The following is a 16,761-nucleotide window of genomic DNA, read 5'->3' on the forward strand; positions in this document are numbered from 1 at the left end:
CGCCAAATAGCACTTGTTCCCCATCTCTGCTCTATGAATGTGGGATCCTCTTTGCTGCCACCCTGTACCAACCTTACGCTCTAATCCCTCAACTGTCTGGGGGTTGGTTTGCTTCCAAAATCCCCTGCTGTGAGTCATCCTAGGGCCACAATACATTTCCTCAAACATATTCCAGACATCAGGCACCTCCGTTTCATTAGCCATACCACTGCTTTTCTAGGAAAATGGAAGAATGGGGGCCACGAAACAGCGAATGGGTAAGGACCTATGAAACGTGCATTTTGGTGGTCGGCGAAGTGGTGTTTGTGTTATATTTTCAGGAGCACAGACGATGATGACTCAGCGGATCTCCTAAGAAGACGTATTTACGGTATTACCGAAGGCACAGTGTGTCTTGAAACTCACAAGGATAACTCAGTTCTACAGACACATAAACTAATCACGTACCTAATCGTCCCCAAATCACATCTATGTTTGTGCACATACACCCGATAATACTGTTGAACACACTGAGGTCTCTTCCTGTAAATAGTGTCAACAAACAATTAAATTATTTCTCCAAGGCCGGCAGACACTGACTAGATTGTATTGTCTGTAATTCATGGTCTCAAAGAACAAAGGGGAGATTTATATTTGGTGGGAGGAAAGGGGACAGGAAATGGGTATAAAGTCTCCTTTCTTCCATAAGTGACTAAATCTTTTCTAAAATCTGAAATATACATCCCCTTGGGGGAAGATTTAAACATGAGAAATTCTTTTGTCATAGCATGTTTGGGTTCTTTTACTATGTTTAATTTATTCTTATAACTGGTTAGACTCAAACTAAAATTTGGATCTTTCTGGGTGAAAATCAGGAGCAGAAATATTAACAATTACACTCCATGGACATCATCTAGGGGTTCTATACTAAAAATAATGTTTTAAAAAAAATCTCTTTTAGGACTGATTTTTTTTTTAAGTCTAATTTAATGGGTAATTCTATAAAACCTCCTTAAGAAAACGAAACTGTGGCTGGAGAGTAATAATATATTTAATCTGGCAGACTAAAGAAAAATACCTGCTGTATAAACACGCACAGAACTGAAGTTGCAAAGAGGACGTAGTCATTCATAGGGTCAACAGCAACTGTTGCCCATTGGTCTCCCGCTGGGAGGGTCCTGTCATGTCCATCTCTACACACAGACATAATATCTAGACAATTCGCCATTTTTTTCTTTCAGATACCATAAAAACACATCCTGATGTTCTCTTTTGGAAGTTGGCTTAACTTTTTCTTTCCAATCAGTTTGTAATGGGTGCTTCTCCACCACTCATGTATTCAGCAACTGCTCAAAAGGACACAACGTTTAGAATTAAGCCCCACAGCCATATAAAATAGTAATGCATTCTGCAGGTGCCATAATCGTGGTAGAATTTCCACAGCGGAAGCCATTATGAATCTGGGATTGAAGACCTAAGGATGGCGGAAACACAAAACGTGTACTTACTCCTAATCGCTGGACAATTTCCCTGATGTCTTCAGCACAGTTATCCACGGAGGACAGAAGGATACATTCCCCTCTCTCGTAAAACACTTTGATACTCATTAATCCAGATGTCCACCCAATGACGTCCCTGCAGGAACAGTTAAATACAACGTTCTTGGAATCCTTTTCAATCAACATTATGAACTCATTGGAAATCCCAAGAAGACATTCAATGTCAGCAGACTGGCCGAAGTCCCGAGCTATTACGTGCCACATGATTGCTCCGACGCTGAACAGATGGGCATCCTTCCTTGGCTTTACTTTCTCCTTTTTCTTTGCACCCAGTGTAATGAAGCTGAATTTCACAGAGGTATCCACAGTGGCGGTCGTGACAAAGTTCTCCGCCAGATCCTTCAAGTACTCTTGCCTCGTTCGAGTGGCCATTGCTCGAAACTTTTCTGATTTATGGGCTGCATTTTCTGCATTAATCACTTTGGCTAAAAGGAAGTCCCGAAATACTGCTGACTTTGGAAAAGTTACTCCTTTGGGAATTGGTGGACCAAATGGTGGTACATCTTTTGATCTAGAAACTCCAACACTGAGAAAGAAAAAAAAAAAAGGAAACAATAGGAGTTGTAATACCTTCAGAATATTTACCTTCAGAGAAATCTGACATGTACCCATACTCCCAACTTACACCATCTATTCTGTAGCTTTTTGTTATACTAATTTCTGGATACCCAGTGTTTGTTTTTCAAAGTTACTAGATGGGCTGGTACTCTAACTCTGCAGCTGGCCATCCCTGGGAAAGACAGTGACACTTTCAATGGAAGTGAGGTTATTAGCCCCAGGTGGCTGCTTGGGATCTCACTAGTACTGGACACCATGATGACACTTCACAGGCTCAAAGGTTTTAAGTGTCCCATTTTTTCAGGAAATGCTCACTTGGTCACATTTTGAAAATCTCAGTGTAAGTTTTATGGGAGTCAAATTGTAAGAGATTCCAGGGACTGAAAAGATCAAGTGTAGAGTGACAGTAACAACCACCTTAACATGTCAAAACCAACCACGCTCCCCTGTATCAGGCAGGTGTGGTTGTCTCAAACCCTTCTTAGAATGAGATCAACTACAAAGAGTGAATTAATGATAATAAACAAATGAAGGACTGCACTGAGGGAATGAAGAATCCCAGAGCATCCACTCCCCAACGACTAAGTAGCCACTGTGAAACCAAGACTCAGTACTAATCCCACGTCTGCCCAGGCTGACATTTTCTACATCGGAATCAACGAAGGAAGCGATCTATACTTCGTCTTCGTCTCTGCTGAAAATCTTGAACATGGTGAACTAAGGCATGAAAGAATTCTGTCCAAATTTGTTCTGTCAGGTGTGAGCTCCTCTTCCAGAAAGTGGCTGGTTAGACTCTTAAAAAGATCACGGTCTCCGGATCTCTCTCACCTTTGCTTTAATCTGCACACTCTTCAGGACAGTGAGTCCCCTCTGGGGAGCGGGGCAGCACGACGACGGAAGACTGTCTGCCTGGGGCCGTAGCTGGGACGAAAGGGGAGGGCAGGACAGAGTCCCTTTGGGACAGAGGCATCTAATTCATTCAGGGATGGTGGCGTAAGCACTAAACCAGACGGTGATGGGGCAGACTTTACTCGTGTCCTCAAAGAAAGGCCCTAAAAATGCTGCAGAGTCTGAAGGGTCTTTGGGACCAATCTTATACTTGACTCATCTTCCCCCTGCTACTATCCTTAGAGTGGACATTCTAGAGTGAGTAGGCATTAACTCGTCCTCACATTTTAACTCCCAGAGAGCTGTTGCAAAGCCACCTGTCTGGACTTGTGATGAGGCTAACCACACCTTGTTGCTTGTCCTCCCACCGGTCGGGGGCTCGCGTGGCCTACCTGAGCACTGAGATCTGCCGCCCCAGTAAAGTCACATGATCGCCTGCCCTAAATTTGTTTTTTTCTTCCAGTAACGAGCACAGATTCCTGGAGGAATTTTACCCACAGAAGGCTCACAAGGCCCAATCTCATTTGACACCTTGCAGGATTGCTTTTTTGCACTTAGCTCTATGGATCTCAAGCTACTCTGACTGTGGCTTGTTATGTACTTAAGCCAAAGCATCAGGGAACACTTTTTATACCTAAATATGTCCCAAAAAGCTCTCACTGTAGAGCTCCATAGTGGTTAGAGGGAGGTATCTTATAAAAGGGCAATTGTTTTTGTCCCAAATTATTGACCCTGATATCTAACTGGATGTTCCCTCCGCCATGTACAGTATATTAACTACTTGATCAACTGAAATCCTATGCATCTCAGATCCAAGCTGTACAAGGAGAGCAGCCACAATTTAGGTCTGGCTATTCCAGGATTACTGGGGTTCCCTGAGGTGCATGTGATCCTTCCTGTCTTCTTTAAGACGCACCCACAGATTAAGACATAGCAATTTAGAGAACAGCAGACCTGAACTATATTTCATCATTTCCTTGGAAATTATTTAATGAATTTATTTTGTCACTGGTATGTTTTGAGGAAGAGCATATGAAAGAGCCCTATAAGGTGTTTTTGGAAAATCTTCGCATGATAACCTTATTCCGTGGGACAGAGTGTTATGGAATTGATTTGAGCACAGCATTCAAGAAGACTATTACTGACTCGCTGAGGAATATTCAGGAAGTTTTTAAGCATGATCAGTATGAATGTTTATGAGGCACTGCCCAAAATTTGAGACACTCTACTAACTTTATAACCTGAATCTCATTAGCAAGTCGTAATTTAGTGATAACAACGTGGTTTCTTAAAAACCAATGATTCCACAGTTGAGTGATTTGCACGATGCTATCCTCTATCATAGAAAACAGGACGTGGTCTGGTTTTTTTATAGCTAAGACGTACATCCAGTCCAATACTGGTTTCAACATCCCTCCATAGTAATTTTATTAAAACCAAAAACCTGAAACACATGAAAATAGACATTACTGATAACTTTAAGATTTTTGGTGCTCATGAACCACCCCGTAGTCTCAGTATAAACTAAAATGGAAAGTAATTTAAAATACTTGATTTGACCTAAAAACAGCAGCCAATAAAATAACAGCAAATTCCATAAAGCCTTAGGCTTAAGTTTCCAATCCATTAGGAAGGTTCATTTAAGATTATTCTTCATAATTACCATTCATCGGGTGAGATCTCAGAAGAATAATCCCACTTACCATGTTTGACCAACATTACGTTTTAAACCTATCCTTCCGATAGAACAGACGTTATGCTTGTTACAAATATCATTTTTTTAAAGCAGTTCTGAGCATTCGGGCCAGTGGTCTTTCGCCCAGATGTGACTCAGAAATCACCACGGGAGGAAGCTCATAGATGTTCAGGTCAATTTCAGGTCTGTGACATCAGCATACCGCACAGTAGGGCTGGAGAATGAGCCCATTTTAACAGGCTGTGAGGCAACATTCAAGCTAAGAAGTACCAGCTTACAGACTCTGTGTTGCTTTGAGATGGGCCAGGCGTGGGGCTTGGGACATAAACCAGCAACGTCTAACACACAGACTAGCTTCTCTGCCTTTAGGAGAGCACGCTTTACAGTCGTCACCATCTCCCCGTCCTCTCCCACGCGTGCGCCCCACCTCGGCCCAGGAGGAGGCTGAAACAGCACTTACTGTTTTAGGATGATAAAGGGAAATAACCTCCGGGGAGTGCCAGGAGCTCTAACAGGTGCTCTGCTAATTTCTGCTATTTATTCTACATACTGATGGAGGTACTCTTATCCTCGACTTTAAGAGAACGAATGAAAGTTTCCAAGAAGTAAAGTAACTTGTACACCAAGCACTGTGGGCAGCAGAGCTGGATTCTAACCCCAAGTCAGACACCCACCCTTTTACCCCACAAGGCATGATCTTCCAGTGGCATCTACTTCCTCCGAAAGAGTCTGTGGGGAGGGGAAAGGAAACAGAAACAGGCTCGGGATTCTGAGACACATGCATGGCCTTTTGAAATCACAGGTGCAAGCATCAACTCCCGGTCTCAGGAGCCCTGTGGGCTGAGTGTTTCCAAGATCTTGGATGAGAAGCATTGTATTCCCACTACAGGAAGTACTTCTGCTTGGGAAGAACTTGAAACGGCCACATCATCCACCTCTGAGGCTGGTATCCATTAAGCTCTGGTGCCGGCAGGGGCTGGATGCAGTTTTTAAGGGGAAAATTGAGGAAATGTGTAATCTACAATTTTGAACTGCTAGGCATTTTGCTGTTCAAAACGGGAAGGAGGCAATTATTTCGTACAGAAAGTAACTGAGTGAAGACAGTGGAAATATAATTAGAAAAAGGGGGGGGGAGGATAATTATGGGGTTAGAGATAATTGGAAAACAAAGCTATTTCAGGAGAAGGTGTGCTGTTGAAATATACCTGACAGAATGAAAGGCCAGGGGCTGCCAGCTCACCTGTAACACACGTTTTCCGTGCACGGGTTGTGCACTTTGACGATGACAAAGACGTGCTGGAAATGGGACCGGATGCTTCTCGGAGTAAAAGGAAGTGCTCCGGGCTCTTGGAAGACAATGGTCACAATGTCATTTCCGATATGCCTTTTCCTCAGAAGCTGCGGTCAGGAAAGGGAACACACACAGAGTTACAGACGCGGTTTTCCGTAAAGACAAAATATAGCAATATATACAACTTACTCCTCTGTCCATTTTCAAGGATTGATTCAGAAAGCAAGAGCCACTCTCAGAAAGTCACTGCTCTTCAAGGTGACACAGCAAAAGCAGGATGGGCTGCGTCGGAAACGTTTATGGAAAGACAAGCCTAACGCAGTTAATTTCTCGCACTTTAAAATTCAACTCCTTTTCACCTTGAGCTTTCGTACCCTGATATAATAGCATGTTAGCGCTTGAAACACTTTCAGGAATTTTTTTTTCAGGTTTTATTTATTTATTTGACAGAGAGAGAGCCAGAGAGCACAAGCAGGGTGAGTGGCAGTGGGAGAGGGAGAAGCAAGCTCCCCGCTGAGCAGGGAGCCCGACGCGGGGCTTCATCCCAAGACCCTGAGATCATGACCTGGGCTGAAGGCAGATGCTTAACCGACTGAGCCATCCAGGTGCTCCCGTTCTCAGGAATTTTATAGTTTAAGTTCTTCAACTTAAAGCAAGCAGACAGAATGAAAGAGAGAGCTCAGGTTTGCTAAAAGTCCTACATCAGTGTGTTAGGGCCTTAACCTGTGTCCTGTGCTCCCCACAGGCCTGTCCACAACAGCAACACAGAAAGACTGTTACTTCACTAGCTAATAGATTCAAACTACTTAACTGAAATCTGGCCTTTCAGGTGTGATTCAGAAACACAGAATTCTACCAGATTAACGGCTGGAAAACTCCATGGTATAGAATCTTATACATTACAAATGTGGCAGAAGCCAAGGAACCCCAGAGCAGCAACAGATTATTATTATTACTATTACTATTATTATTATTATTATTATTATTATTATTGTGTGTGGTTTTTTTTTTTTTTTGAGCAGCAACATTTTAACAACACTTTCCCTTTTCATTCTCCTTTTGCCCAGAATGCTCCCTTCGCCCAAGTTGCTCCTGGACAACTCAGGGCTCTAACTTAGTTATCTCCTCCCCGGAAAGGTACTTCCCTGGCAAAAGCCTATACTGGCAACCCCACCCATACACCCAGGCCCACTTCCAGTGCATTAGTTGTAATAGAACCGTGCTGCTAATTGTGATTTACTTCTCCCGCTTCAGGTCATCACTTTCAGGAGGGCAGGAGAAATGCCCTGTTGACTTCTGTTTTTTTTTTTTTTCTTTTTAAAGATTTTATTTATATATTTGAGAAAGAGAGAGACGGGGTCAGATTGGGGCACGAGGTCGGGGGGGGGCACAAGGTCGGGAGGGGCAGACGGAAAGAGAGAAGCAAGACTCCCCTCGGAGCAGGAAGCCTGAACCAGGGCTCGATCCCAGGACCCTGGGATCACGACCTGAGCCGAAGGCAGACACTTCACCGACTGAGCTACCCAGGCGCCCCTGATATCCTGGTTTCTAATGGCCTGCCCAGGACATAGTCGACACCCAGGCCACAGCTGCTGAAGGCATAAATGAGTGGTACGGATACAGGATCCCAGCCACATCACGCTGTGCAATAAAACCGTGACTGCCCTCTGACTATGTCGATAAACCCATACATAAAGCACTCTCTAAGTTGATGCGAGTGAAACCATAGTATCTGTGCTCACAAAGCTTGTGATCTTCAGTTTTAATAGAGACAATAAGCTTTACAGGAGCTGGTGATGTCACTGCAGGAATGAGATAATCTCAGGTAGTAAATCTCTCTTTACTAGCAATAACAAAGACAACGAGCTTGCTCTTAAATTTATTTGGCACCTACAGAACATACCTCACCGTAAAGAGCATTGAGTTCAACTCTTAAAGCCTTTTCAACCCAGATACAAAAAGGATTTCATTGTCAGGCCCCTGACTTGTGATTTAGCGCGATAAAAGGTCTGGGAACTTGGGGATGAAGTGCTCCTTCTTCCAGAGTTCTCGGATATGCCAGTTAAATCACTGATTCATATGCTGAAAAATTCCCATTTAAAGCACCACGGTTCAAGTCACACACCCACAAAAGTCACCTTTCTGTCTGGGTGAAGTTTTGAAAACACACATTCATATACATTAATACAGACCCAATGAGCCATCGGTAGCTTTAAAAATGTTTGCTAAATATTTAAGTTAAAATGTGCCCTTTTGGACGCATGTAGCAAACCAGGTCCTGTACACTGCGATTAATTCCCCTTCCTACCGTGGACACAGATGATAACCATGATAACTATTTCACATAAAGAAAAGAAAGGGGAAGCAAGGATAAATATCTACAACAAACATCAATGCACAAGCTGGAAATTGTACCAGGTTAAGATGTTCCTCCCTTGTTTCCACAGTAGCTGAAACACAGGATTCACAGGTACTATATAATAGGACAAGGGAAAATCTGGAACGAATGAAAAGTTAAAGAAAATGTATCTTTAATACCTAACACCGTGTTCGATATATCTGTTGAACGTGGTACCCAACAGCTGGCTCTATACTTGACTCGATATCCTTGAACACAAGAGTTCTCAGATTGATGGGCACAAGATGGCGCTCGTGATGGCCAAGGCCACGCAGTGAATTCTGCAGCCCCTCCTGCTTACATGCTGCTGTGATACACTTCCCCTTGGCCGGCTCTCTCGGTTACGTGCATGGGGCAGGCATGAACTCATGAGTCCGTGCTTCCTCACTGTTGTAAGAGCAACAGCAAAATGGACAACTATTCCCACCCATTTTCTCTTTGTCCAGAAGGAAGACATTGGGTCCAGTTTTGTATTTCCCAACACAGGAATAGTGGAAGCACCATTTAAAAGGCTGGTTCCCTCAACGACATGTCCCTTTCTAAGCATATTCTTTGGCTTTGTAAAATGGGCCAAAAACATTTTTAATAGTCTAGTTAATTGAACCAGGGTCACAAAATGTACTTGGCAAAACAATAAAGTGCGTGGGGCGGGAGGGGCGAGGAAAAAGATTCGTTAAGAAGAGCAAAATCTGACGCTCTCTGTAGGAGAATAAAAGTAGAAAACTTACCACCTTGTCCATCAAAGGGATGCTTGACTTTGTTTAGAGCTAAAGAAAAATAATATCTGGGAAGCTCACAGGAATATTTTTCACTGTTTTCCAGGATTTTGCCAAACATTAAATAACCTAAGTAATTTCTCAGACTTCTTATCTGAAGGTAAATATTTTCTTTAGTCGTTACGTGTTTCTTCTGACTGGCCAGTGAAATTCTGTGTCATCAGAGTCCGGACCTGGACGGGGAAAGGGGACGGCAGCCCAGCAAAGCTGTGAAGCGAGGCCCCGGATTAGGAAGTCGCCTCTAGCACTGTTTGGGGAAGTCAGGAAGGGTATCTTCTAGCCCTAACTCCTCCCCTCTAGACGTGAAGTTCCTGACACTTCCCAGTGCCAAGAGAACCGCCTTCGTGTCTTTGACTGTAAGAATGAGTCAATAAACACTGTGTTAGACAGATTTACATAGTCAATTCTACGAAATCTCCAACGCTTGACTCAAGCAGTGAAACAGGAATAAACTCTTGTTATGACAAGAAAAGTGAAATGTGATTCTTCACCCAGTTCCATGGCAAAAAGCGTCCAGATGCGACGAAATAGCAACCCTCGGATTTATTCTCAATTCCCTAACCAAACTTCAGCGCTTCGCAGGAACAGTTTCACCTTGATGCAACAACCAAAGGCGAGAGAAAACTGTCAGGCAGCCACACTCGATCCGAGGAGGCATAAAGTTGAGCTAGTCAGATCAATCAGCCTCTATGCAGACAGGCTCGTGTGGTACTTTTTTCTTAGCAGAGTTAAGGCAGAGAAAGAATTTTGCACCTCACTCTGGAGGCGAGGGCGAGGCAGCCGTACGATAAGGAAGAAATGCAATTGGATGTACTTCACAAGTTTCTAAGAGTCAGAATTAGTAAAGAGAAAGCTTAATTTGAAACCAGAAAAGGCTGATCTCCAGAGACGGTCTACTGTCTTAAGAAGCAAATATGTAAAAATGTGCATGCTTTCAAAGGGAAAACTGCATCATTTAATGATTATCTTATATGTTCTGAAATTCAAAGAGATGAGCCCAGAACTGAGCAAAAAATTCAATGTATTCCCCTGAAAACTGATCACAAGTTCTGGATCTCAGTCCTTGGGCTGGAATCTAAAGTCCTGTTGGTAGGAACAGGGTTGACCAAGACTCCTTTGACCCTGTCCTTCCCACCCCTCTGACCGTGTCCCCCACCACCCCTCCCAGACAGCCACCTTGTCCCTCCCACAGGCCAGCTGTTTCTACCACAGGCCCTTTGCACTTGCTACCCCCCTGCTTGGAAGTTTCTCCCCCTCACACAGAGGGCCAGCTTCTCCCCCATCAGAGACCTTCCTAATTCTACATGTGTGCACACAACACACGCACACACACGCACACCCCCCACACCCTCATGTATTTATTACTCAAGACACAACCCAGTGGTTAGAGTTTTGTTTTGATTTTTAAGAGATATCTAGAGTTTCCTGTGCAAAGTAGAAATGTGAACATAGATCAGGAGTCTAATAAGAAAGAGAGAGAAACCTACTCACTTGACCACATAAATTCACAAGACCTACATTCAGAGAGGGAAAGCCTCAGCTACCTACTCCCCACAAAAAAAAAGGGGGGGGGAAGCTAGGTTAAGCACTCTTATCTCAGATCAGCAAGATCATATCAAATTTAATTGCCATTTCAAGGATTCATTGTGGATATACTTTATATAACCAATATAAAAATATTATGTAAAATATTTAATATAAAACATATATTTTACTAATAGGAAGCATAAATGTACAAACCAGTTAAGTGAGCAAGGCTGAGTATTCTGTAACTGGAGAAACAGAAATAAACCTAGAATGGAGATTTTTAATGATTTAATAACAAAGCGAAGATAAGAGGATTATGGAGATACAAGTTATTTCTGATACCCAGCAGTACCAACCCTATTGTAAGCAATCATCCTTATTATCCTGCATAAGTACACATTCCTGTTTAGGGCCTGGGGATAAATCTCATCATGGAAAGCTGAATAAGCATTTTATTCTTCCAAAATATTCCATATTATTATTTATAGGTGAACCCAAGTGCAGTCAGGACCTGTTCATACAGCCCTTAATGAGGTAGATTCCTCCTATATACGGACGGTTTCTTAGCAGTTCCAATTAGGGACTTACAGAAGTGCAGAAACCCCTTAAGACAGGTCGGCCATCTATCCAAATTATATAGAGAAAGGGTTCCAGCCTGGCTGAAACCTAACAAGCTGTGTCTCCATTACCCCTATAGAGGTCAAGTCTGTCCCTAGGCTAATACTAATATTCTTCAAATGGAATCTCAGAGACCTAGGAGCTTGGCCTTATTCCTTAGGGACCTCTTGGGGGCTAGGACATCCCTAACTGTATGCATGCATTAAAAAAAAATCATAATTTACTAGGTTCCAGGAACCATGCTACCTTTATCCATTTGATATACTTAGACTGAGGAAAAGGTCTCTCTGCCCAAGTGAAGTCTGAAGCTAATTTGTGGCGTTCTTTCCACTGATAACAATCCATGATGGCTGATCTATGATTTATCTACGGGACAGAGGGGAAGCACACGGGGGGAGACAGCCCTGGGAAACGGAATCCGACTGCCAGACTGGCCCAGAGAGACTGATGGGTCTTCAGGGAAGAGGGAAACCACTCCAAGAGCGGGCTCTCTTATCATTCCCTAGGGCTGGCTAGGTTTTCTTTGTAAGAGTCATACATTCCAAACACCGAACTCTTTTGCAACAGTGGTAAACTCTCTAAAGACTTTTAATACATCTTGGAATCAGCTTTCAGCTTGATTTATTACAAGAACAAACACAAGAAATTATACCTGATGTGGACGAGTCTGGACCAGTTACATAGTCACAAATACCATGGTGCTAATGAGGCCAAAGTTATAGGCACCATTCACATACAGGCCAGCTAACTTTGCTAAGTTCTGTGGCCTCAAGCTGCACTCAGGAGCCCAGCTGGTCATTTCAGACATTTCTACTCCTGGTATTAACATAATCTGCAGGCATGGGTGGGGTGGGTGGGAGATGTCCAAAGGGCCAGTACAACCTGTAACAAATTTGGAGTGCATGTTCCAAGATTGCACAGTGGCAACATTTATCTACAAACAGAATATTCTGGTAACAACCCAGGATTAGCAAGGCCAAAGTAAAGATAATTTTCTGAAATTATTGATAAATTAGCCCCTACTTTCTTAACTATCTAGGCCTTAGTTTCTTATACCAGAGCTGTAGGACTGGGAACAGGAAAATAAAATGCAAATTAAGTTATTTAAAATGCTTGCACTTTATATCTAATAAATGATGAAACCGTAACAGCAAGTAAAATCACTGAGCACACCGTGTGCCAGGCACCATTAAGTGCCTTATAGGTATGAGCTCACCTAATTCTAGCCACCGTCTACGAAAGGTTCATTTATTCCTTGAACAAATGTTTCCTGCCTGCCTACCATGTTCGGGGTATGGTTCTGGGTGCACGGGGACACCTCGATGAAGAAATGAGCTCAAAGCCCCTGCATTCAGGGATAACGGAAACTAAAGCATAGAAAATTTTGCCCAAGGTCACAAAGCTGGTAGCTGGGATTGAAATCCAGATAGCATAGCACTAGAATTCTTGCTCTGTTAATAACTACATTTTCCTGTTGAAGCCATTTTTCCACCTAGAAGCAGGAAGCCTCAAAGAGGGCCCTAGAACCACAGAAATCAGACACTAAGAGGGCCACGCTGTGGATTGTCTAGTCCAAGTATTGTGCGTGCTACATCTCCCCACTGCCAAACCCATGGAAAGTTTCTCTAAAATTCAACATTCTTTTCCTCTGAGCCCAGATGCTGCCCCAGAATCCTTCTTCACACAGTTTTCCAAGGAACCACTGCTGGCCATTTGAACCAGGTCCTCATTATATAATCATCCGATTTCTTGAGAGGCTAAGATCTTACCCAAAGACACAAGGCGAGTGACTGGCAGTGGCAAGTTCAGAATACGTCCACTGACTCTCATTTCCGCTTTTTACCAACCCCTTTATACCATGAATACTTGCCTACATAGTGTTTCTCACACATAGATTTCCCAATGGACCATATGTAGGGTCATATATATTCCAGACACAATAAGAGCACTCATTAAAAAAGCAAAACAATTTTATAGTTTTCCACCTCTAATCCATCATCAAAACTTACTCAATGTCATGGATTCTCACTCAAGTTTAAGAAAACAACCAAGAAGTAACCAAGTAAGTCTTTAAGCTACAGAGTCTGTAATGTTTAGTATTAATTTACAGGAGATATATATATATATATTTAATTTCTAGTTTGGGAAGCTTAAAACACCCATCCATTCCCCACTCCCCAACATCTGTCCTTCCATCTACTTTTTTTGTGTGTAGGACTTTAAGGATAGTTTCAGTGAAAAAAAAAAAAGGTACAGAGAACTCATAAACCCACAGATTTTAATTATTATGCAACCGAAACGAGGCAGGGGAAAGCCTGGTTTGAGTTCTGCTAACAGCAAATCCCAGCAGACGTTAGAATTCCAGAGGCTGCCATAAGGGAAATGATGGGGGCCAATCCAGTTTGGAGTCCAATGGCTCAAGTAATTAGGGACCTGGAAGGGCTTTGTGGTTTGAACACTCGATAACTGGGGTCAAAAGGCACTGGCTCTACTTCTGCTAAAGGACTGACAGATTTCCCGGCTGGAGTAAGCCCTATCAGTTTTCTGAGCAACAACTCACACAGAGTTTAATTACTGAATGATTCACAAGTATCTGCCGGACAACTGCACTGGTCTAAATTAAGCTTAATAGTGAGTCAATCTGTTTGGCATTATTCCAAGTAATTTTTTTTTAAAGAGCTAGAAATCCTTTCGGTTAAAACATATAAATACATACATGTGATCTAGTGATTGTAATGCTACCTTTTAAAAAAGCATACAGAAATAGGGGCGCCTGGGTGGCTCCTCTAAGCGTCTGCCTTCAGCTCAGGTCATGATCTCAGGGTCCTGGGATCGAGCCCCACATTGGGCTCCCTGCTCAGTGGGGAGCCTGTTTGTCCCTCTGCGCCCCCCTCCACCCCGCTCATGCTCTCTCTCGCAAATAAATAAAAATTCTTTTTAAAAAGACAGAAAAACAAAACAAAACAAAAACCCATACAGATATGTGATCAAAAGGTAGATTTTCTGATGGTAGAGGTAAGAAATCTGATTATTAGAAAACACTGCAGATCACTCAGGAAGGACAAGGCACTGAGCTTAATTAGTATTAGATAAATGGCCAGAAAATCTGGTTGTCAATGAGAAGGAAAAAGGAAAGAGGAGCTGTCCCTACTGTGAAGAGTTGGGCTGGAATCGGGAGCCTGCTTTCTCAACCCCGCTGGAAGCCTGAAGGAGGTTCTTGAAATTAGTGATGGGGATGGGGCAAGTGGTTTCTTTGCAAAACGTGTATTTTAACTACCTTCATTGAATTTCATGAGCATTAAAAAAAAGAGAGAGAAGGAAAATTCTCTGTTGCAATTAAGTTTCATTCAACAAATTGTTTGGGTTTTTTTTTTTTTAAGAATTTATTTATTTGAGACAGAGAGAGAGGGGCACAAATGGAGAGAGTGGGAAGAGACAGAAGTAGACTCCCTACTGAGGGCGGAGCCTAACATTGGGCTCGATCCCAGGACCCTGAGAACATGACCTGAGCCGAAGGCAGACGCTTAACGTATTGAACCACCCAGGCGCCCCTCATTCAACAAATTTTCCCGAGCAACTGCTATGCAGTCCCTGGTGCGCTAAGGTATTTTTATAGCAAAGCAGTGCAGCTGAATGACATCAGAGCTAAACTTCCTAGACATGAAAACAAACTTTGTTTTAACTCCTGATTTAACCCAAATACGATCAAATCGCGAAAACTGAATCATGCCACGAATAAGTTATAAGAACCGTTCTTACAGTATTTTCTGTAAATTAGTTATCTACCTGCACTCAGAAACCTGAGCTCAGCTTACCTTGCTGGCTTATTTATAATGAACACAGTGGACGCTGATTTCCACTAAGATTTTGCCTAGCAAGCAATAAAGGTGTGTGTGGAAGAGTTTCCAAGTTTTATAAGGAAAAAGTGCAATACCACTATGCAAAAAGCCTCCCTTTTAAAGGCCAACTACTTCCAAATGATGAAAAGGTCAAAAATTATTCATGCCATTGAAGAAAACACCAAAAACAACCGCCCCCCCCCCCATGATGCTTTGCCAATTCTGAGTGCACGAAGCCCATCGGCAGGCTGAGCTCAGCTCTGGAAGGCGGAGGGAGGACCCACCTGCTGTCTGTTGTTGGGCATGTAGGGCAGCATGGTGGACACGTGGAACATGACTTCATAGTCTTTGTATGTGGTGTACAGGGAGTGAGTTCCTGTAGAATCAGCTGAAAACAGAGGTGAAGGACAAAAACAAGTCAGGCAACTGCGAAAGTTAGCAACGGGACCCTTACAAGGTCATTCTTCCAAAGGCAATTCAATTTGCAAACAGACCACCCAACTCTCAACCACCAGTGTGTCCTGGCGGCCACTCTGCTCTCCCGCTGCGCACTGTTCCCGCCATTCTCCAACGCACGTCTGTGGCCTGAAGGCTTGGGCATCTCCTCATTTGCTCTCACCCAGGGGCTTCCCCCCTGCCCTTTCCTCAACACGCTCGCCTTCGAAATACTGACTTCGAGGACCCGCCACGGATGCGGCGGAGCACAGGGAAGCAGGGGAGGCCAGAAGCTGGAGGCGCAGCTGGGGGCGGGTGTGGGCGCCATTATTTGAAGGGTACGAGCTAACTAGCAGCTCTCCTTGCCCCATTCTCGGCGTGTGTGTTTACAGTTAATTCTGAAGTGATTCCTGAGCACCTGATCTTCCAGAACTCAACAACACGAAACAGGACGGACTTAATACGGAAATAAGAACAAAAAAATGTTCCAGATTTCTTTCTCTGAATCATGTAATTAATTTCCTTCTCTTTGCAGCAGGCAAGGCAATGGTATAGTCGGATGATTAAGACGGTGGAGAATGAAGGGGACCGCTTACTGTATATTATGCGCTGACACATGTTTAACACTATGACATCTGAACCCTTCTTAATCACACAGCTATTCACCTTCTGAAAAGCAGAATGACTCTTTGCAAATTCAAAATCCATCTGTATTATCAACAGATTACCACAGACTGAGCGTTTCAGGCACCTGAACCAACACACTTACATAATGATCTTAGGGTGGAGCTTTGAACCACTTTGTATATGGATAAAGGCAAAAAGATACCTAGAAAGTAAGATGTAAACAGAATTCAGATCTGCCTTTCTCAATCTTTGACCAACATGTACGTTTGTCCACTTTTTAAACAAGAAACAATGCTATTCAAGGTCATTTAAAAGAAAGTTTATTCCATCATGTTTGTTGGGGAAAGTCTAATCATCTTGGGTTAACTTTTTTTTTTTTTTTCAAGTAGGTTCCATGCCCAGCATGGAGCCCAACATGGGGCTTGAACTCACGACCCTGAGATCAAGACCTAAGCCGAGCTTGAGTCGGACGCTTAACTGACTGAGCCACCTAGGTGCCCCTCATTTTTAAATCTAAATATTTTAATTTTACTTTAAAAACATTACAACATTTAGCCTTCATGGGCCTTT

At 43.1% G+C, this 16,761-nt stretch overlaps 1 protein-coding gene across 9 annotated transcripts in view; it reads right to left on the reverse strand.

Moving 5' to 3' along the window:
* Nucleotides 1–16,761, reverse strand: part of SIPA1L2 (signal induced proliferation associated 1 like 2) — a 212,949-nt gene that overhangs the window by 60,406 nt on the left and 135,782 nt on the right. For all 9 annotated transcript variants that reach the window (XM_087863121.1, XM_045783693.2, XM_045783690.2 and 6 more), the window contains 3 exons: nt 15,414–15,517; nt 5,921–6,078; nt 1,488–2,064 (listed from right to left, as the gene is read on the reverse strand). In XM_087863121.1, the coding sequence (XP_087719247.1) occupies nt 1,488–2,064; nt 5,921–6,078; nt 15,414–15,517 (839 nt within the window). The remainder of the gene's footprint in view (nt 1–1,487; nt 2,065–5,920; nt 6,079–15,413; nt 15,518–16,761) is intronic.

This window comes from Ursus americanus, chromosome 6 (assembly GCF_024610735.1).
Source record: "Ursus americanus isolate L20-20 chromosome 6, mUrsAme1.1.p, whole genome shotgun sequence".
In the NCBI taxonomy this organism is placed as follows: domain Eukaryota; kingdom Metazoa; phylum Chordata; class Mammalia; order Carnivora; family Ursidae; genus Ursus; species Ursus americanus.